Genomic DNA, 19,592 nt, shown 5'->3' with positions numbered 1-19,592 from the left:
GCCAATCGATCTCGCACAATCTATGGGATGCAGGAGTTGAACTGGTCAGTGTCAAACCAAGAAATTGTGAACTTGGGGAAAAAGCGACATCTCCATTCTATCATAACCTGCACCAAATAACCAAAGAGAGCCATCCATATCATTACTTTAATCCTGCAGAAACGGTGTACTGGTGTCTTTTTCTATATAGTCTGTATTTTGTTTTACATTGTTACTGGCTAACCATGTTTGTGCAACAGAGGGATTTAAACACAGTCAGTAGTGTAGGGGTCATGCATATCCCAGGTAACATGCAGTACTACTACACTCCATGTTTGTAAAGTACAATATTTTCCCATATTTGTTTTTACCCATGGTGGGCTCTGCCTGATCTTAAATGTATGCAACATATTCTGTCAAGCCACAGATAATTCAGCACCACCCCACTGTACATTTATGATGGAAATTACATTTAAGTTTCTTTCTGCAACCAAAATGCTCTCTCTCCCTCAACCCCAAAACAACATCCAATTATCTTTTCTTTGTCCACTCTTAAAACTTCACAGAAGAAACAACAGAATTTGCTATTGTTAATCACCTTCAACCACATGCTTTATTGCTGATATATGGATATGCACAGGCTCCAACGCTGCATTGTTTAACAGAAACGTGGAAAATGACAACTTCTTACAACTTACAGCTATATTTAAATTATATTTTTAGCTGGTTTAAGTTAAGCAACTTGAAATAGTCATTTTAAAAGTAAACATAAAATACTTCATAAGAAAATAATGTGACACTAATGTAACCACTTAATTTATTAAAGATTAAAAATAAAATTGTAAATAGTCTTCCCGTTATATAAAATAATTCCACATTAAATATAACTGCCAGCTTAAAATGTAATTTCTGCACATTTCATTTAGACATGCAACTAAATGTAAATATCAGAATTCAGACAAAAATAAACTTTTTTTTTTTATTTAGCTAAACTAAAACGGGTAGTTTGTCATTTAAATTTAAAGAACTATGGCTTAGGTAACAAAAGGTTTGCATTTGTGCTTAGTGCTTTATAACGACATACAAAAAGAAAAACAATTGTAACACTATTGCACACAATGTTAAGACACACATTTTGGATTTGACAGTTTCCCTGCTATTATGTTCTCATGTTCTATTAATTTCTTCTTTTGTTTTGAGTCCCTTAAACAGGAAAGGTGGTAGATTTTTTTTTAGACATTAAAATATAGATTTATTTTTTGTACATTCAATTTACAGAGAAATTACACATAATATGTATAATTAAAGAGCGTGCAGTGTTGTTCACTATGGGAGCTAGTTAAAGCTTGCAGTGCACGGGGATGAAACGGAGAGTGCGGAGTGTCTCTGTCGCAGGGTCAGTCCTTGGGCACTCGGAAGTTGTCCTTTTCTTTCCGGAGGCTACCCATCGTGGCAATGGGATCCGATTTTCCTGCATGGTCCTGCACGGACTTCTCCCTGTAGCCAGCAGAGGCAACCAATGAGATTTCTCTCATATTATTATATGTTCAACTGTAATGCAACCAGATTAAACCACTGTGAAACATTTTCACCTTTCAGTGTTGAGCTGGAAATGTGCAATCACAATAAGTCACACAATTATAGCATAACAAAACAAACTTTAGTCAGACAGCACCACAGAACCAGCGACACAAAATATAGTTGTAACTATAAACAAGAGCACATTTTTCCAGAGCAGGTTTGCCCGAACAGTATGCTGCAACACTGAGAGTCAGTGGTATTTTAGGTGCTTTGGGCTTGAAAAGGTGGGGAAACACTGTTCTAGAGGATGAGAGTGTCTGATGATCGTAGGAACAATTCACACACACTGAGCCTCATACCTGACTCTCATGAATGGATTGTAGGTAAATTCTTCAGCCACAGTAGACGGGATAGTTGGTTCTCCATTGTTGTACTTTTCCTGTTGAGAAATTAAGCAAATACCTCCGTGTTTTATTGCAAAACATATTATACTAAAAGCTGTAGGACGGGTAGGCATGTGTCAGGGAAAGGTTCATCACAGAGTTGTGAGAAAGACCGCAGGGCGCCATTAAATCCATAGCAGACTGTGCAGCCACAGGCCTCGTCTCCCATTTATCGTCAATACGAACAGTTTTAAAGGGGGCAAAAAATATTTACCTTTGCCCATGCCAGTTTTTTTCTGATTACATCATTTTTGGGTTCCACGTGTCGCGCAAACTTAAGGTTGTTGATTGTATATTCATGTCCGCAATAGACACGCTGAAACAGAAACACAGCGTCACTGCACAAACATCCAAAAGGACTCCAAGAATACGTACTAAATATGTAAGACTGAAACCAAACCCTTTCCATCACAGCGATTTCTATTTCAAACTGATGAAACCATCCCCTCCCCCTTTATAGAAGAAAGACCCTCTACATAGAGTTGATCATATTTAGGGCACAATCACTTCTAGTATGGAGTTCTGCATCAGCAAGTGAAGGTTAGATTTACTTTCCCTCCCCAATTGAAATGTCTTTTACACAGAAATAAATATCTTAGAAATTCGTTTTTTTCAATTCAGTTTTGTGAAATGGATCGTTTCCTTCCATGTAAAGGACACCGACAGAACAGCTGTTATCTTGTTGTTTTACTTACTGTCTCGGGAGGAAGACGCCCCAGAACATCGATTAGAGCCTTGTACATTTCATCAGCAGTGCCTTCAAAGAACTTCCCACAGCCAGCCACAAACAGCGTGTCCCCTATAAACAGGCAATTTACTATATTCCAGCAGTGCTGCTATTTACACAGCAGTTTTAAATTCAAAAAGGATGAAACTAGGCTAATTCCTCTGAGGTTCATAATGACAGCACACAGCTAAAGTGCGCCTTGCTTGCAGCAAATATTGCTTGGGGAAATTATTACATTGGATGTATTTATCGCATCGTAAAACAAAAGCTTGGCTTTTGAAATGAACTTCAGATACTATAATGAGAATGTGTTATATATTGAGGAGCTGGGAGGCCCTTACCTGTGAAAACAGCTGGGGGCTCAGAGCTATTGTCTTTGGTGACAAAATAGCAGATGTGACCAGATGTGTGACAAGGTGTAAATAGGCACTTCACATTCAAAGAGCCAATCTAAATTTGGAAAGAAAATGTTTAGTTGGGCTGATATGTGGCTTGTATTAAAAATCATTATGACCAACATATTAATGTATTTATTTTGGCAAAACCAGAAATGGTTACAAATTCAATCAAACTGAGTATAAACCACTCCCATTGTGAAAAGGCAATGCGTTTATAAATACTGTAAATACTTCCAAGCGTTCACTTACTTTGAATAAAAGTTTGTAATCCAAAAACATCTAAAATGAGATGAGTCAAAGTCCAATCACATCCACTCCTGATCTTACCTTGAAGGTATTATAGTGCGTTACTTTCTGAGTTAAAGCCCCCACCCTGTCATCTCCTCCATAGATCTTCAGCCCTGATACCAGCTTCACCAGCTTCTCATTCCCCCCAGCATGGTCCCTGTGGAAACCCATTCAGAAACATAAATGCAGCTCTGCAGCCCAGAGACACCAAGGAACAAACACACACAGGGAAAGGGTTTCACAGAGACTCTGAATATATACCGCATACATATTGAAGGAGTCTTTAAGATTGCAAAAATGTCTGCAAGTTGAAAAACTATCCAGAAGGTTATATTTTTAGAAATAATTAAGTTAGTCCGTTATCGCACCAGGTGCAGCAGTGTGCTTCTGAGAAACCTTGTTAATCAGGTAAAGCTGGCAGACTATGAAGGAGCTACTAGGACAAACTTGTAGTTAAGGGACATCAAAGGGCTGCACACGATTATAGAGATGAAGTAATACTATGTGAATAGAAACAGAGAACATAAGTGTACAAACGAGAGGAGGCCATTCAACCCATCATGCTTGTTTGGTGTCCATTAGTAACCAAGTGATCCAAGGATCCTATCCAGTCTATTTTTAAATGTTCCCAAATTTTCAGCTTCAACCACATCGCTGGGGAGTTTGTTCCAGTTTGTGACAACTCTCTTGGTGAAGAAGTGTCTCCCGTTTTCCGTCTTGAATGCCTTGAAGCCCAATTTCCATTTGGTTCCCTGGGTCCGTGTGTCCCTGCTGATCTGGAAAAGCTCCTCTGGTTTGATGTGGTCGATGCCTTTCATGATTTTGAAGGCGTGAATCAAGTCATCATGTAGTCTCCTCTGTTCCAGGGTGAAAAGGTTCAGTTCCTCAGTCTCTCAGTAGGACATTCCCTTCAGACCTGGAATAAGTCTGGTTGCTCTCCTCTGAACTGCGTCTAGAGCAGCGATATCCGTCTTGAAGTGTGGAGCCCAGAACTGTCCACAGTATTCCAGATGAATGTGTGTAATGAACTGAAGCATAATATTTAGATGTTTTTATGACTTAATTAGGATAATATTGAGTTTGTGTAACCTCCTGATTAGTGAATCTTAGAATATACACACCTATCATTTGCTTCTATAAAACTACTTGTAATCCTATGTTAGGACAGACCGCCTGGATGGGTTCTCTCCTGAGTGGGATCAACAACATGATTTCATCCTTGCCTGACTCTCTCAAACCCTTCAATATATATATACACATACATACATACATATACACACTAATGATTTTGCCACTTATGTAAAGATACATTAATAACAGTTCATTAATTCTTGCCAAGGGTATCTCACCAGTGATGATGTGTGGTAAGCACAGTGGTTAGCTTCACTCCATGCTTCTTAACTGCATCCACGACCTAAATAAAGGGAGAGCTATGAAAGGTGTTTTTTTAATGACTTATGACTCCTCAAATGTCCAGTATATCATACAGTTACCAAACCTGGGTTACACAGTGAAAATGAAGGACTAACTCCACACCCCATGTGTCTGACTAGTTCAGCACACAGGAATTAAAGAATGTCATGGAACACCCAGGAAATGCAGAGGTACCTTGGACGGCTCCACTGGGTCCACTATGGCAGCTTCCTTGGTCTCCTCATCAATGAGAAGGTACATGTAGTTGTCTGTCAGTGCAGGGAGTAACTCTATCTTCATGTCGGATTGAGCGAATACTGAAGGCTTTGTGCAGGAATGGAGGCTGGCTGCACGAACCCGTGGCGGAACTGTGCAGGAAAAAACATGCGACTGAATTAATTTGCATCATCACACAACACATTTTACCACTTGCATGACTACTACTTGATGACAATGCAGCCACAAGAGGGATAAAGACAGAAACTAACACTTCATTCAACACAAAAAAACTAAAACAAACATGGACAGAGGCCAAACCAACTTATTTTTGATACAACAGTACTGCAGTAGTGCTGGATGGATACAATCCCTTATGCTTACACTTTACAGCTGTATCACTTAAATTAGCACAATCACTTTTCGTAGGGTTGCACATAAAAAGCTTTTCCCAGGTACTTTTAATAGGGATTGACAGAAGGTCAAGTTAGGGGAATACACAAATATGTAATGTGATTGTTTGAGGGTTACACATGCTTTATTTAACAAGTTCACTCTGTTCAATTGTTTCACTGTTCTTTATTTGGCACATTCACGTTTATTTGGTTATTTAATTTACATAATCTAAACTATACATGTTAATAACCAATCATTTCATTAATTCAAATGAGTTGTAATTTCTGTTTCTGTAATTTCAATACAAATGCGTTTCACCCATTTATGTGGATGATGTAACACTGCAACTTATCAGTGGGCGCGTCATGGAGTTTGGAAAAGTCGATTTGTCTGCAAAAATTGTACAGTACGTTGGCATAAACAAGAAACACATAACACGCTTTTGTCCATGCCCAAAGGTGAACGGTTTCTGCTGTATGACACATGATTTCGAAAAAAAAAGTAATATTTAAATGTATAATCCTTGTAATTGATTTAATTGCAAACATATTAGAATAATTCCCTTGCCGACAGCTAGACAAGCCCAGTCCAGCACAAGAGGGCTGATGCAATAATATGAATATCTCTAAACCTGCAGCAGGACGGCTGAGCACAGCTGTGACAATGACAGGGACAAAACACAGAACAAAAAAGTGTCCCTTCAGCCACTACACACCGAGCGACTTATCAAACGCAAGATTTCCATTAATGTCTCCAATTAAAAAACGGCAACATACCGATTTTATACGCAGCAGCTCCTACTACACCAAGAGTGCAGGCACCCAGCACTGACCTGAATAACATAGCAACTCAGCCGCTGTCTGCTAATATTATCGCATGTACAGGAACTAAAAACTGTCCGGTTTTAAGCACCGCGGAGCATCACTACCTTTAAACTTTCACCCGCAGCACTCAGCCAATCCAACACGGGGGTGTGTCACCAACAACTGTGCGTGTTTCCTGGCTGTTTCGTAAAAAGACCATGTTCTATTGTTTAAAAATATAGATCATATATACATATTTCACATTGTATCAATCGGCTAAAATTAATAAAGTCGTTCCACGTCATATTATGCATAAAACGGCTTAGCCATGTTTCCAGCTGTGTGGTGTGTTTTGGCTCTTCGGGCATGCCGTAGGATCCCACAGAGACTGCGCAAAGGTCACTGTGGCGTGGATCAGTGAAGTGACAGGGCTGGGTAGTCATTTGCTGCTGGTACAGTCGTTCGCTCGCAGCACTTTTGAAGCATGTCCTCTGCAAGGAGTTTAAACAGATTTTGGGAATGGGGTAGGAAAATAATCTGTGTCGGGAGGAATTACATCGATCATGCCAAGGAACTGAATAACGCCATCCCGTCCGAACCCGTGCTGTTTCTGAAGCCCCCTTCTGCGTACGTGAGGGAAGGCAGTCCGATACTGGTGCCTTTCTACTGCAGCAACCTGCACCATGAGGTGGAGCTGGGGGTGGTCATCGGGAAAGGGGGCACCGCGATCCCGCAGAAGGCGGCGATGGAGCATGTGGCCGGGTATGCCCTGTGCCTGGACATGACGGCACGGGACGTCCAGGAGGAGTGCAAGTCCAGAGGTCTGCCCTGGACACTGGCCAAGGCGTTCAACACGTCCTGCCCGGTCAGCGAGTTCATCCCCAAGGAGAGGATACCGGACCCGGGCAACGTCAGGGTGTGGCTGAAGGTGAACGAGCAGTTGCGCCAGGAAGGCAACACCTCCAGCATGATCTTCACCATCCCTTTCCTCATCAGCTACATCAGCCAGGTGATCACCCTGGAGGAAGGCGACCTGATCCTGACCGGCACCCCCAAGGGCGTGTCCAGTGTGCAGGAGCATGACGAGGTGCAGGCCGGCATCGAGGACATTGTCAGCATGACGTTTCGAGTGGAGAGACCGTGAGGGACAGAGACTGCACTCTGCGACGCCATGGCATATGTGTCTGTATGAATGGACCTTCTCCCAGATTTTACAATCAGACAATAATAATGTTATATATATATATATATATATATATATATATATATATATCTTTTTTTTTTGTAATTAAATCTGTTTCAACCACCTGACTTGGACTATTCATTCTTGATTACCAAAAGCAACCATTGAGAAACAAATGAATAAAGAACTGCACGTCTTAGAGGATGGCAACTGAAGGACTGGATCCATGCATTTCCTCAAACTAGAAAACAGATAAGATGCATTTGAGAATTGCATTGCTGTGGTCCAAAATGCAGACACCCCCTTTCTCACATGCAATGTTGTGTAAATATAAATCTATTTACATTTGTAAATTCTCACAGATCAGCATTTAATTGTAATCTGTAAACTTTGTTTTCTTAAGTACATTATGTATTTATTCAGGCAAATATTCAAGCATTCCGTTTTTTCAAGTTTATTGATAATAAAAAGTCGCATAACATCATGTAATAAACCATACCAAATATACACAATATCTGATTAAAACAGATATACTAAACATAGTCTTTTCTCAGACATTAATGTCTTACATTCATATGAACTCAATTTTGTAAATTCCAATCTATTGTTTCTGACAGTTAAGAATATGCATTCATACATTTAAGGTGTTAGAATTTGCCACCTCTTCAGTTAGTTTAGTTAAAAGAAATACAAATCTGGGTCTTTTTTTTAACATGTTAAAAAGGTAATATTGCCCATGCTGGCCTGGGCTTGGCTCTAATTCTGCATTAACAGTCCTGAACTGGGTAAGCTCTGCCTCACTTCCCCAGGGTCAGCCAGTGTGCAAGACAGGACATTCACTCTCAGACCACTCCTGGCTTTATGAGTTAGAAGCACCTGAAATAAATCACACGCCTGACTGAAACAACATAGACTCGACTGTTGTGAATATATGCTTTGACCTTGGCTTACATGTTGCACTGCACAATTCCGACAGTTTTGTAATCCTTATGATCAAGGTAAAATGACAACATACATCATGTTAGTCCAGCCCTAACTGCTGTTTTAATGATACAAAATGCTGAAAGTACAAACCAGAAAGTAATCATGCCAAGTTTTTTCTAGCATGATGTAGGTAAAGAGGTTAAACAGCCTCTCCTATTGGATGGAAGTTCATTACATACATAAGGTAATGTGACACAAGATTTTTTCCATACCTTCAAGTAAACTTTGCATCTTTCCAAAAGGAACCTCCATTTCAGAGCTGTTTTCTGACCATCTGTCAGGAAAACAAAATCATCAACCTGCCAAAAAAAAAAAAAATGTAGGCGATCAATCCAGGCCTATATACAGAAGTTATATGAAGTATTCACCCCCCTTGAGTTTTTCACATTTTGTTGTTACAACCTAACATTGTGATGCGTTTAAATGCAATTTTTCCCTTTGATTTATACAACCTAGCTTGTCACAATTTTAGGTCGCAACGCAACAAAATGTGAAAAAGTCCAAGGGGAGGTGAATACTTCCTATAACCACTGTGTGTATATTTCCTGTGAAAATCTGTAAGTTCTACAAATAATTACACATGCATCTTTCCACGGATGTGTAATACAATATTAATTGTAAGCAAATGTGTCATAAAATACAGAATTATTTACCACCAGCTGAGTAACTGTCCACAAAGAATGTTCAGACAGAACAAATATGAAGTGAGATAAGTAACAACTCTGGACAAAAACTTCAGTGCCAAAGCAGCACAGATAACGATGCTATTGTCGTTGGATGTTCTTCACTCACAGTACAGCCCAGGGTCTTTTCAGCAGCAGTGCCGGACAGGTTACAGGACTGCAGTGTGCCTGTGTGATCAGTGAGGTCCACCAGTAAATCAAAGCCAGTTATGACCTCTGCAGAGTCTCCTAACCCTGGGCATGCCACATTGGAGCAGCTCTGTGTTTCTTCACTTACTGTGAATCTGCACTTTGCACTGGAATACAAATGTGATACTTTCACTGAGTGAATTGGGAAGACAGTACGTGCTGTGCTTATTTCTGCAATTGGATAAGCAGGGTCAGCTTGTTATTATCATAATATTCAAACCTAGATACTAAATGTCAATTGTACAGTTTTTTGATTAATTACAAAATGACAAAAAGTATAACAAAGTGGTATTTGTTTTTTCACTGGTCTACTGTTTTGAACACAACATATATAGTTGTAATGCAAGATTAATACAGAATAATTAGTAACATTACTGACATTTGAATGACTGAATTTAAATGAAGATATCGGCTGAAAGGAAGTATTTGACAAAACAACGTATCTATGTATTCTTTTCTTAAACTGGTACACTTACCACCGGTTTCGTATTAATTTGGAAAGGGATGAGTCAAGATTCATTGTGGTGATGAAAGCATACATGATTGCATAGATGGTTTCAGGCTTGTCGGGATTTTGCTGGGCTCTGAGTTTCAGCTGATGCACATTAAATACATCTACAATAGTGTCCACTGAAATCATAATGATCAAAAAGAAAGAATGTAAGTGTGCATTTTTATTAACTCAATCTGAGTCAACAGAGCATAGACCATTTTACAGATGAGTGTAAAGCCAAATACATCAAGATAACTATGTCAAGAAAATACCACATGTACAGGTCACCAGTGCTTATAACATCAGTAAATGATTACTACATCAGTATATAAGATTACATACAATTCACTTGATCTCCTGTCCTGTCCATGTGTTCATCCAGTCCTCCAGTTTCAGCAAGCTCCCTGGCATAGTTGAATAGCAGGTTGGCTTCTTTTGTGTCTTATATAGTTATGAAAAAGTGGCAAGTAATGCAAAATTAAAAAAAAAGATTTCCTGTTTTAATATTAAGTCTTTGTTCCCTCTTTGAACTTGAAATTAAAATCTACCCTCCCATTACATGCAGTGTGATGAACCTGGTATACAATCATAAGGTTACCATTTGGTATTCAATTACTATTAAGCTTGATAGACAGGGGCCCAATGAGCCATATGGGAAGTGTATCCGATGTAAATTAAGCAGTACCGTGTCACTGACACTATTATATATATATATATATATAAAGGTTTCTTTACATGCATTACTGAGGATGGAGTATATACATGTAAAGAAACAGTTTTGAAGTGTGCCATACCATATATCACCTGCAACCCAGGGTAGGGTTTCTTTCAGGAACCTAAAGTCAGTACAATTTATCAGTCTGTTTCAAAGGGCTAAAGCAGAAAGAGGGGTAAGGTTTCATGCATTTGACAGTAGGAGTCCAGTGCTATAGGATTACATATAGATTGGTTTTCTTAGATATTAGGTAATATTAAATTAAAAGAAACACCTGGAAAAGAGAGGGTGTGACTAGGTACTACTAAATGGGTGTCACAGTAACGGCTGTCTTAAAGGAAACTCTTTGGTTGTTATTGTGAATCCATTAAATGTCCACCTACCAGGGTTGACCGTAATGATGGTTTTCGAGGTCACTGTCGCAATCATACTGTTGCGAAATCTATCAAAGGTAATTCGGACGTCGGCAATGAAGAGCACTACAGTTAAGAGAAAAAGCAAATCAGTGAACTGAAATTGGAGCTGCAGGCCGTGTTACATCTTGTGCAGAGTAAGCGTACCTGTCTCTTTTGGAATCCATGTCTGCGCAAGCTGAATGGCCTCATTGTCCCAGCTAAATGAAATAGGAATAATATTTCCATTACAAAAAAGGTTTTAAAAGAAAAAAAAACTCTGGGATACAATTTATTCATCCACCTATGTGTTTAACTCACCAGACCAAAGCAAAGAATGGAACAGTGTCATCAAAGAGATTCACTTCACACCTCTGTCCTTTGCGTCTGTCAGCAGTCGTGAAAAACTTTGGTTCTGCCACCTACAACACAAATGTCTGAAGTAATTAATACAACTGGGGATCTAATTAATCTGCATGCTCTGAGCCTTGCCTTACCGAACCCAGGGGCAGGATAGGGTAGGATACTTCCAATTACAGAGACGGTCCCCCCATCTGATCATTGTTCACAACATACGACACAAAGCACCAACAAAATGTTGCTTTAGGTACACATCACGTTCAAATGTATAACTTAATTTAATACAAATAAATAAACGTATTCTAACAGTCAATAGATTTAAATTTTCTGGACTGTTACTGTGAGCCCAGAATCAGTCTAAATCTGCCATTCTTCTGTGGACCATGATCCTGGAACAATAGCCACAATTTGCATGTCATCCGGAGGACAGATGCATAGTTCTCATTTAAAACGGCCAGTCATGGCTGGTGTTATAGGTCAACAATGCGCAATAAGCCAAGGATCCTCCAGTCAGCTCCACCTCTGCTAACCCCAGCTGGGCTCAGCTAATTATGCACTGACACTGGGAGAGCCTGGAGATAACCGCCAAGGATCATGACAATGATTACAGACCATCAACCTAAAGCTTACAGGATTCATCATCATCTACTTTGCGAGAGAAGATAAGATAAGAACCCCAAGATTTGACACAGAAGATCAAATGACTGCCTCTTGGCCTCCTCGAAAGCCAGGAACCAAATCTGCTTACTGATCGAACAGCTGCTAGAATATTAATGACTCTTCCATCCAAGCTCTGTCCATTTGCAAGAATGTCCCCCAGTGAGTAAAAATCTTGTGGATCCTTCACAGGCAGGTGGAGTAAAGACAGAAGCCGGGCGTCTGCTTCAATGTCAGAGCAGACCCTGACTGTTGAATGGTTTTCACTCACTAACAACCTGTAGAAACTGGAGAAAAAACAAAACGACACCAACAATAAAAATAAAATTAGGTGGTTTTGCATGGTTCACACCTATCTGTATATCTGCCAGGGATAATTCTATCAATTACCTTGGTGTTGAAGGGTTGTATCGCTCCTCTTTCTCTGCATCTTTTGTTACAATTAAAGGGTTTTCAATCATGACTAGAAGAACAAAAGAGAATTCCAATTAGAAAATTGCAATACGATAAAAATAATCTCTCAAAAAAAATTTAGGCGTTCTACCTGAAATGACACACTTTCAGGACATGCCGAAACTGCTAATTAATAAAAGATCGAAACCTTTTTTAAGAGGTATTTGAAAATGTCAGTGTTATTCAGTGATGCTGAAATGCCATTTGTCCTTAAATGATGAATTTCAAAACACTAAACATAACAAACTAGTAAAATTCAATGTAGTCCTACCACAGTCTCCAATCCTGAAGTTATCTGACAAAGCACGGATGTAGTCCTCTCTTCCCCACGATGAAACATTGATGAAATGCTCAGGAGAATCCTTGAGGGTAAAACTGAAAGTGTATCTTTCTGACCCAATATCTAAAAGAAATAATTACAACAAATGCTACTTAATTTCACTCCCACAGAGAATGATATTTACCCCTTAGGCTTGGGAAGGTGGAAGTCAGGCACAAGATTGGGGTTGTCCTCCTCTCAAAACTCAGTTTAAAACTCCATTAAACCAAAACCACAAGTAGCCCACCTTAAAGTCCCCTACTCCTGAAAATTCTTACCCAAGTGCAAAAATAAATATATTGTTAAACTAATAAACTGAAACACATCCTTCCATTCATTAACTTCCAAAAACTCATCCAGTACAGGGTCACAGTGATTAATTAAAACCTACAGTTAAGTCTAATAGTTTATATTAAAAACCTCACATTAGTGGCTGGTTTTACAGACCCTTGATCAGCACAAGTCTTGAACTACTCTACCTAAAATAACGCTGGGTAGTCCATGACAAGAGCTAATTTGGATCTGTGAAACCAGCCCTTAATCCTTTTGACATGCAGCATTACACGGCTTCCAGCAGAGGGCAGTGGTCACTTGCCCAAACACAGATTTCAATGAAAAAATGTGAACACCACTCCAATTCAAACTTAGCCACATCGTAAACAGGACTTTCAGAATTCATACCCATGATTTTAAAATAATTATCAAGTCAGATTTAATTGTGCTGTGCTATTAAAGTAGGGGGCTATTTATATGCATTTTATTTTATGGTGATTAATCTTAAAACAGTTATTAGTCTGTTCAAAAAACATGTAGTTAAGGACTCTGTTCATTAACATGGCCCTTTGAACATACTCAACTCTTCCTGTCTGGAAATCCTTTGACATCAGTTTTTCCGATAATAACTCCTGCAACATTCTGCAAAACACATAACAGCAAATTCTGTAATGAAGAGTCATAAACCTTTACATACAAATATAGCACTTCATGTTTTTGACATTTCCCTACTTGCACACACCAGGTTACATACAGGAAGACCACAATTGCTGAGTGGTACAGTTTAGAAGTTGAACCTAATGATGATAGAACTTTTAGCTGTTACTGCATTTAGTTATTTCTGAGAAAGGCACAGCGCAGTACGCTCTCCGCAGATTGTACACTGGAGAATCTGAGGGTGCCGGGGAAAGCGGCAATGGCCAAGTAGCTTCTGTATAGATGTGAATTAGTGCTTTCTGCCAACTAATTAGTGCTTTTCTGCACAAATAATGCACAAAAACAATTGATACAGCTCTGCTCCAACATGCATGCCATTAAACAAGTCTGATGTTTAGTTTGCAGTTAAGGCACTGTGTGATGCATTTATGCTTTGTTGCATTGGAACTAAACACTGTCATGTACATGTAATCTGCTGTCAGACGGAGAGCGCAAACAAGCACAGCAGGCAGGTGACTTACAGGATGAGAGGTGTTTGGGTGCAGATCAGAAATGGCAACGCATGTCTGGACTGGAGCATTAAACGCCATGTTTTTTCTCCCAGTCTAAAACTCACAATCAGAGTAAAGAAACAGGGAATGAGGCTGATACATCAATCACACTTTAGGAGACCAAGTTTCCTAGAGAACAATAATATTCTCACTGCAAGTGCCCAGTCATTTTCTCATTTTCTACAATTCTTCTCAATAAAACATGAAAAAAGTCAAAAGGTAAAAGGTCAATTATTATTATGCAATAATAATCATAATAAATCCTCAATCCCCCTGCATTGTTTTGGACACCATTCATTTTTAAAGGTTTGCGTTGAGTCCTGGTTGAGGGTAGTTTGTCATTTTCCCTGTAAGAGTCTAAAAGCTGCAGCAGTTTAATGCACCTCTGGAGACCCTTTCTTACTGAGATATTGTAATAGTTACAAATGAACTGATGTCGGAGGCCTCAGCCTCAGGGTACACAGGCCTGTATAATAATGGACAGAAATTACACATACAAATTACTCTACTCATGACAACTCATGTAACGTTGGGTCCCATGTAGAATAGTTATTACTACTACTACTACTACTACTACTACTAATAATAATAATAATAATGATTTACCACAGTACGTACTAGATAGACAATGTTGACTCGACGGTTCCTACGCGAGCGCCTCGACTCAAGCTGCGCATGCCCAGTTGTCTGAAGACTGCAGAAATAATATCGACGATAAAATAGAACGCAATTAAACGTGGAATGAAGTACGATCTTATTTTACCCATTTATAATAAAAAGTCAACATTATTCGATGTCAAATAAACGGTGTGTAGGGGTGTGTGAATCAGCAAGATCGCTGTCCTGCTCAGTGCGTTAAACACGATCAATGACCTTCATCTCCATTCCTCAAACACAGGCCAAGACACCACCACCGCAAAATTAAAATATTCAATCAATGTGTACAACCAAAAGACTCCATCTATAGCATATTATATCAAGAGATGTGCAATATTAAACGTTACCAAAACGTCAACCCGAATTACAAACCACTTTAATACCAACACATGGGTTTCAATTTTAATTAAAGACTTAACCTGCGAAGTTCCTCTCTAAGGGAAGAAACGACTCTGGAAAGGCAGCTGCAGCGCCCCCTACAGGTGCAGAGGTCTCTCCAGAGACAAAAGAGGACAGCACCACCTATCTTTAAGATTAAATACTGTATCTACATTTTTAAATAACCATTTGCTCACTCAATGCATACATGAACCTAAGACAACCCACACATATAGTTTACCTGACTGTCCACTCTTTCTCCTCCCATTCACCCTGGGTACATATCATATAACCTTTTACCTTCCACTCACTAATCTCTAGTGGATCCCACTGACTAATGAAATGGCAGAAGAAATTAATATTTTAGAGTTAACCACGGCCGGACAAAGGTCACGACTGAAAGATGTGACACGGATGGTATAATTACAGAATTAATAATTAAATAAATACTAGCTTTGTAATGTGTTAAAAGCAACATCTTGAAAACAAATGTCTTTGTTGGTGCTGTTTTTCAGCTGTTAACCCATTGCCTATTGTAACACGAGAGTAACAATCCAATATTTGCTGCACAATACCTACAAAAAGGATTCAGTTAAGTAGTTGCAGGCTGTTACTCCAAGGTAACAGTCCAATAAGCCAATGGCAGGACTTTTTTATTTTTTATTTTTTGGTGTCAGAGGACCCTGGAAGCCCTGAGGCACAATAAGTGAAAGTTTTTTAATGGGCTTTAATGTATAGCAGCTTGGTTCAAAAGTGTTCAGAGGAATGGTTATTGTGATAATTGTTAATTTTGCTAAAATAATACTTAATTTTTCATGTATTATAATTGGTTACTTCCAAGGACAAATACCTAGAACTGATTTCCCAAAATATTGGTGGGAAAAAATGATAATAAAGAAAACATTGTTTTCCATTGTTTTCTTAATACATGCAATAGGCATTTTATCTCTCCCTCATCCACTGTAGTATAAAATTAAATGCTTTCTGAGCTACATGACTGTTTTTTCTGCATTTATCCACCATATATTTGTACCAATCAATCTGAAACATTTGGGGAGCATTTTGATTTAATTTTAAGTTGAATATTGGTAGTTTGTTGTGAAATTCTTGATAGTCTTGAGGAATACTGAGATGCTCTGTGAAAGGGGGTATGCTAATTTCCCTGTCTGTGCCCCTGGGGCTGTGAGCTGTCAGTGTTGGTTCATAGTTGACAGCCCAGACCTACATCCATTTCAGGCAGGGAAACAGCGCAGTGTGTTTTTTGTAAGTGTTACATACTGAGCCCTTACTAATTGAGTGTTTTCAGTAGGAATGAAAACCATAAGAGTATTAGATGCCCTCCAGGAAAAGATATTGCGGCCACAGTCACCTATTGTAATAAAGCTCAGCGTGATAGACATTGGTGATATTTAGCCTTGGTTATGTGACAATGTTGGGCCAACGGTATCCCCATGGGCAGTGCACAATCACCTCACAGTTGCAGCCTTGCAGTGTCAGAGACATTGGCCCACTGTGGCCAGGCATTCTGGGGTTGCCATCGTCCTTTTGTGTATGGAAAGACAGAGAGAAAGAGAAAGTATTCTGGTTCAGCCTGTTACTTTTATGATCATTCTTCTCCATTTGCTCTCGTTACACACCTAAAACAGAAATCAATATTTCCCAACGACCTACAGGGATATTCCTGGCCTTGTTGTGTGGGTTTATGACCCTGTGGCCAGGAGTGATTGAAGTTCTCTACAATGTACGAGCTGTATGAGGTGTGCTAGTACAGCATCGCGTCGGACCTTTCATTACCTCATTTTAAACCAGATGAAACGCACGCCACCTGGGCTCTCATATTTATTATATCAGTAAAACAGCACTGATGAAATATGGACCGTCATCTGAAGTCACTCCTGGGGGCAATAATCCCTACTGTCCGGTGTTGGGGTAAAAATGAAACTTTAAATAAAAAGTGAAAGGTTGTGGAATGGAGACCCATCAACAGTAGGGCCCTCTCTCTCTACAATAATGACTGTAGGTATTGATTCCAGACATGAATAACAGACCAAACTAGAGTAGGGCAATTTACATTGTATTTCCAGGCAGAGAGAGCATTTAAAAAGGTAATGGAGAAACCACTGTAAAACATTTTGAATTTCCCCTTGCGTATGACACCAAGAATATAACATAATCTACCTCTGAGATTATCAATGATATCTGTATAAAAATGCAGGGAAAAGGAGACCCAACCAAATTATCAATATTATTGCACTGCCGGTTATTCTGTAATATACTGTTAGCTTGTGTATGTTCTTATGTCCAGCATGCAGCATACTGTATTCCATTAACACAAAAGCATGACTTGTAGATGCTACAGCTTCCCATTGAAAAGATTCAGCTGTTCAAACACAGGGAATCCCAAAACCCAACATGGACAGAATATAAAAATAAAATAAAAAAATATAAAAATACTGGGCAGAGTTGCTTGGCCCAGGCTGACTGCCACTGCCTTGCTTATTGTGTTGTTAGTCGGTCCTGTGTTACGGACACAATGGTGATAGCACTGCCCCCAGGCCTGTGTATTCTTCTTTGGTCATTTATATCTATATTTTATATTCTAATGCTCCCCATGCACCTGGTACAGTCTTTTGCATTAATGAGCTGCCTGGAACCTAATACGGGGAGATTGCACAGGTGAATAACATATTAAAGGTGTGACAGCCCGGTGCCGTCAGTTGGATGGGGTGAATGCTGCCCCTCTTGGATTATAGTGGGCTCTGTTCTCAAAAGAAATGTGAAATCCTTTCCAACACAGTGATTGTCTGCATGGCTGAGGCTCATGTGCTCAAAGGAGTAATAAATACTTAAAGCCATATTATTTCAGGAGTAGTTAGCATCACACCCTCCTTTATGTTAATATGTTGCCAACATGATGATGATGATGATTATTAATGTGTTGTTATAATAATAATAATAATAATAATAATAATAATAATAATAATAAGAAGAAGAAGAAGAAGAAGAAGAAGAAGAAGAAGAAGAAGAAGAAATAATAGTTAATTACACATTAAACAGGAATAACCAGAACAGGACCTGAAGGAGACACAGGGATTTAAGACACACTCAAAGAGTTAAAAAAAAGGAGCACAGAGTAAACAATGGGATAGGAGGCAGTGTCGGAATGTGCTATAATAGCTTGACCTCCCATCAGGGGCAGCTCCCTGCAGTCCCGCACGGGGAGGCCAGAGTCGAAGCCACTGACCCTGGGATTGTTAATCAAGTGCGGCATACATCAGCTGAAAGAGCAGCACTGTGGTCCTCAGGGGCAGTGCTGCTCATTTCAAAGGGGTCACGCCATCCCCCTCAACCCCCCGCCTCCCGCCAACACGTGCAAGTACAAAACCATCATTTCTGATGCACCTCTCAGGCTTTGATATACACTTGTTGTTCACACTTTGTTGGCTGTCTCAGTTGAAACCATCTACCCGCCACGATCCATCTTGCGTGACCATATTATTCAGCTTGAAGCAGACCCTGGAGTACCATCACAGATGAATCGAGGTGCTCAGGAAAGAACTCCTTTTTAGTTTTTGGGTGGAAACTTGTTTTCATCAAAATTGTATACCAGTACACTCCAATACAGGTAATACAGTTTATAATGGGATGCTTTGGACATTCCTTATCTGTGGCCAGTCAAGAGAACAGACACTTTCACATAGTGATAGCCCTGAGGAACATTGTTTGATTTACATGTCATTTTTACTCCTTTTTTAAAATATTTTTTTTGTTCTGAAATAAGCTCAACAAACTAATCTGTTTCTAATATATTAACCTGTGCTTACCACGCAGTGTTTGGCTGTTGATGCCATATGCCACCTGGTCATGTCATTGCTCTTCCAGTGTATGCTATGTTCATCACCAAAGACTTTCCTACTTGCCGTCTGTGGTTTCTGAAAACGTTTCATTCAGCGAGCATATTTTTTCTTGGCCAATACAAATCCCACAGCCATTCAATTTTAAACTTTAGCTTCAAACTGTAATAAACCCCCCACACTCAAGAGGCTTACTTTGGCGTTGTGAGTACGCTATATATGGATGTCATTTTATCATTTGTTGGACACCAACAAATCTCGTTGTGTAGATCACCATGATTTGTATAAACAGGATGCAGTTGAATTTGGCTTTATTCGCCTTTCCTTCATCAACTGCATATTTATGTAACACGTCTTTGTGCTCATTTCAAAAGTTTCAAAAGATAGAAGTGGAGTTCTGTGCAACAATTTAAGCATGTGAATGTCTGGGTGTTTCCAAGTGTCAAAATGTATTCTCTTATCAAACGAACAGAGGTTACAGCCCAACATTTCGATCCATGAGTGGGCATCCTCAGAATTCATCCCCAGGTCCATGTCAGATGAGACAAATGCAAATGTGCCAAAAAAAAAAAAAAAAAAGGAAATTAAAAAAGAAACCATTTAGGCCTGT

The 19,592-nt window shown here is 39.4% G+C and overlaps 3 protein-coding genes across 8 annotated transcripts; 1 reads left to right on the top strand and 2 right to left on the bottom strand.

The window, feature by feature from the left end:
• Positions 1–559: 559 nt before the first annotated feature.
• LOC136712447 (hydroxyacylglutathione hydrolase, mitochondrial) lies at positions 560–6,302 on the bottom strand. 2 transcript variants are annotated; one of them, XM_066689052.1, is made up of 9 exons: positions 6,158–6,302; positions 4,965–5,137; positions 4,706–4,770; positions 3,396–3,513; positions 3,012–3,120; positions 2,639–2,742; positions 2,158–2,259; positions 1,860–1,939; positions 560–1,476 (listed from the first exon to the last, which is right to left on the bottom strand). In XM_066689052.1, the coding sequence occupies exons 1-9, from the start codon at positions 6,222–6,224 to the stop codon at positions 1,377–1,379; spliced, it is 918 nt and encodes a 305-aa protein (XP_066545149.1). In that variant the 5' UTR covers positions 6,225–6,302; the 3' UTR covers positions 560–1,376. The 2 variants fall into 2 exon arrangements, with proteins under 2 accessions (XP_066545149.1, XP_066545150.1); XM_066689053.1 differs by having other exon boundaries at positions 6,214–6,302.
• Positions 6,303–6,409: 107 nt separating this feature from the next.
• Positions 6,410–7,495, top strand: fahd1 (fumarylacetoacetate hydrolase domain containing 1). The gene has a single exon (XM_066689054.1). It carries the CDS (start codon positions 6,669–6,671, stop codon positions 7,326–7,328), a length of 660 nt encoding a protein of 219 aa, XP_066545151.1. The 5' UTR covers positions 6,410–6,668; the 3' UTR covers positions 7,329–7,495.
• Positions 7,496–7,805: 310 nt separating this feature from the next.
• meiob (meiosis specific with OB-fold) lies at positions 7,806–15,195 on the bottom strand. Of its 5 annotated transcripts, none has more exons than XM_066689048.1 (15): positions 15,170–15,195; positions 14,700–14,787; positions 14,064–14,147; positions 13,470–13,527; positions 12,565–12,696; positions 12,231–12,303; positions 11,932–12,127; positions 11,145–11,245; positions 10,992–11,044; positions 10,815–10,910; positions 10,059–10,157; positions 9,700–9,853; positions 9,144–9,330; positions 8,564–8,650; positions 7,806–8,243 (listed from the first exon to the last, which is right to left on the bottom strand). In XM_066689048.1, exons 3-15 carry the CDS (start codon positions 14,130–14,132, stop codon positions 8,124–8,126), a joined length of 1,425 nt encoding a protein of 474 aa, XP_066545145.1. In that variant the 5' UTR covers positions 14,133–14,147; positions 14,700–14,787; positions 15,170–15,195; the 3' UTR covers positions 7,806–8,123. The 5 variants fall into 5 exon arrangements, with proteins under 5 accessions (XP_066545145.1, XP_066545143.1, XP_066545144.1 ...); XM_066689046.1 differs by having other exon boundaries at positions 14,712–14,787; XM_066689047.1 differs by having other exon boundaries at positions 14,712–15,191.
• Between the last annotated feature and the right edge of the window lie 4,397 nt (positions 15,196–19,592).

Source organism: Amia ocellicauda, chromosome 17 (assembly GCF_036373705.1).
Source record: "Amia ocellicauda isolate fAmiCal2 chromosome 17, fAmiCal2.hap1, whole genome shotgun sequence".
Taxonomy (NCBI): domain Eukaryota; kingdom Metazoa; phylum Chordata; class Actinopteri; order Amiiformes; family Amiidae; genus Amia; species Amia ocellicauda.
Note: the sequence above shows the minus strand (reverse complement) of the source record. Positions and strands in the feature narration are given on the sequence as shown.

What these genes read in the sequence shown, in the direction of transcription:
- LOC136712447 (XM_066689052.1), bottom strand. Translation starts at nt 6,224, where the DNA reads ATGTTATTCAGGTCAGTGCTGGGTGCCTGCACTCTTGGTGTAGTAGGA. An exon ending in AGCTGCTGCGTATAAAATCG is followed by an intron (nt 5,138 to 6,157) that starts GTATGTTGCCGT and finishes TTTCCTGCACAG; the next exon opens with TTCCGCCACGGGTTCGTGCA. An exon ending in AAAAACTGGCATGGGCAAAG is followed by an intron (nt 1,940 to 2,157) that starts GTAAATATTTTT and finishes ATTTCTCAACAG; the next exon opens with GAAAAGTACAACAATGGAGA.
- fahd1 (XM_066689054.1), top strand. Translation starts at nt 6,669, where the DNA reads ATGTCCTCTGCAAGGAGTTTAAACAGATTTTGGGAATGGGGTAGGAAA.
- meiob (XM_066689048.1), bottom strand. Translation starts at nt 14,132, where the DNA reads ATGGCGTTTAATGCTCCAGTCCAGACATGCGTTGCCATTTCTGATCTG. An exon ending in CTTCAGGATTGGAGACTGTG is followed by an intron (nt 12,304 to 12,564) that starts GTAGGACTACAT and finishes TTGTTCTTCTAG; the next exon opens with TCATGATTGAAAACCCTTTA. An exon ending in GACAGGAGATCAAGTGAATT is followed by an intron (nt 9,854 to 10,058) that starts GTATGTAATCTT and finishes TTATGATTTCAG; the next exon opens with TGGACACTATTGTAGATGTA.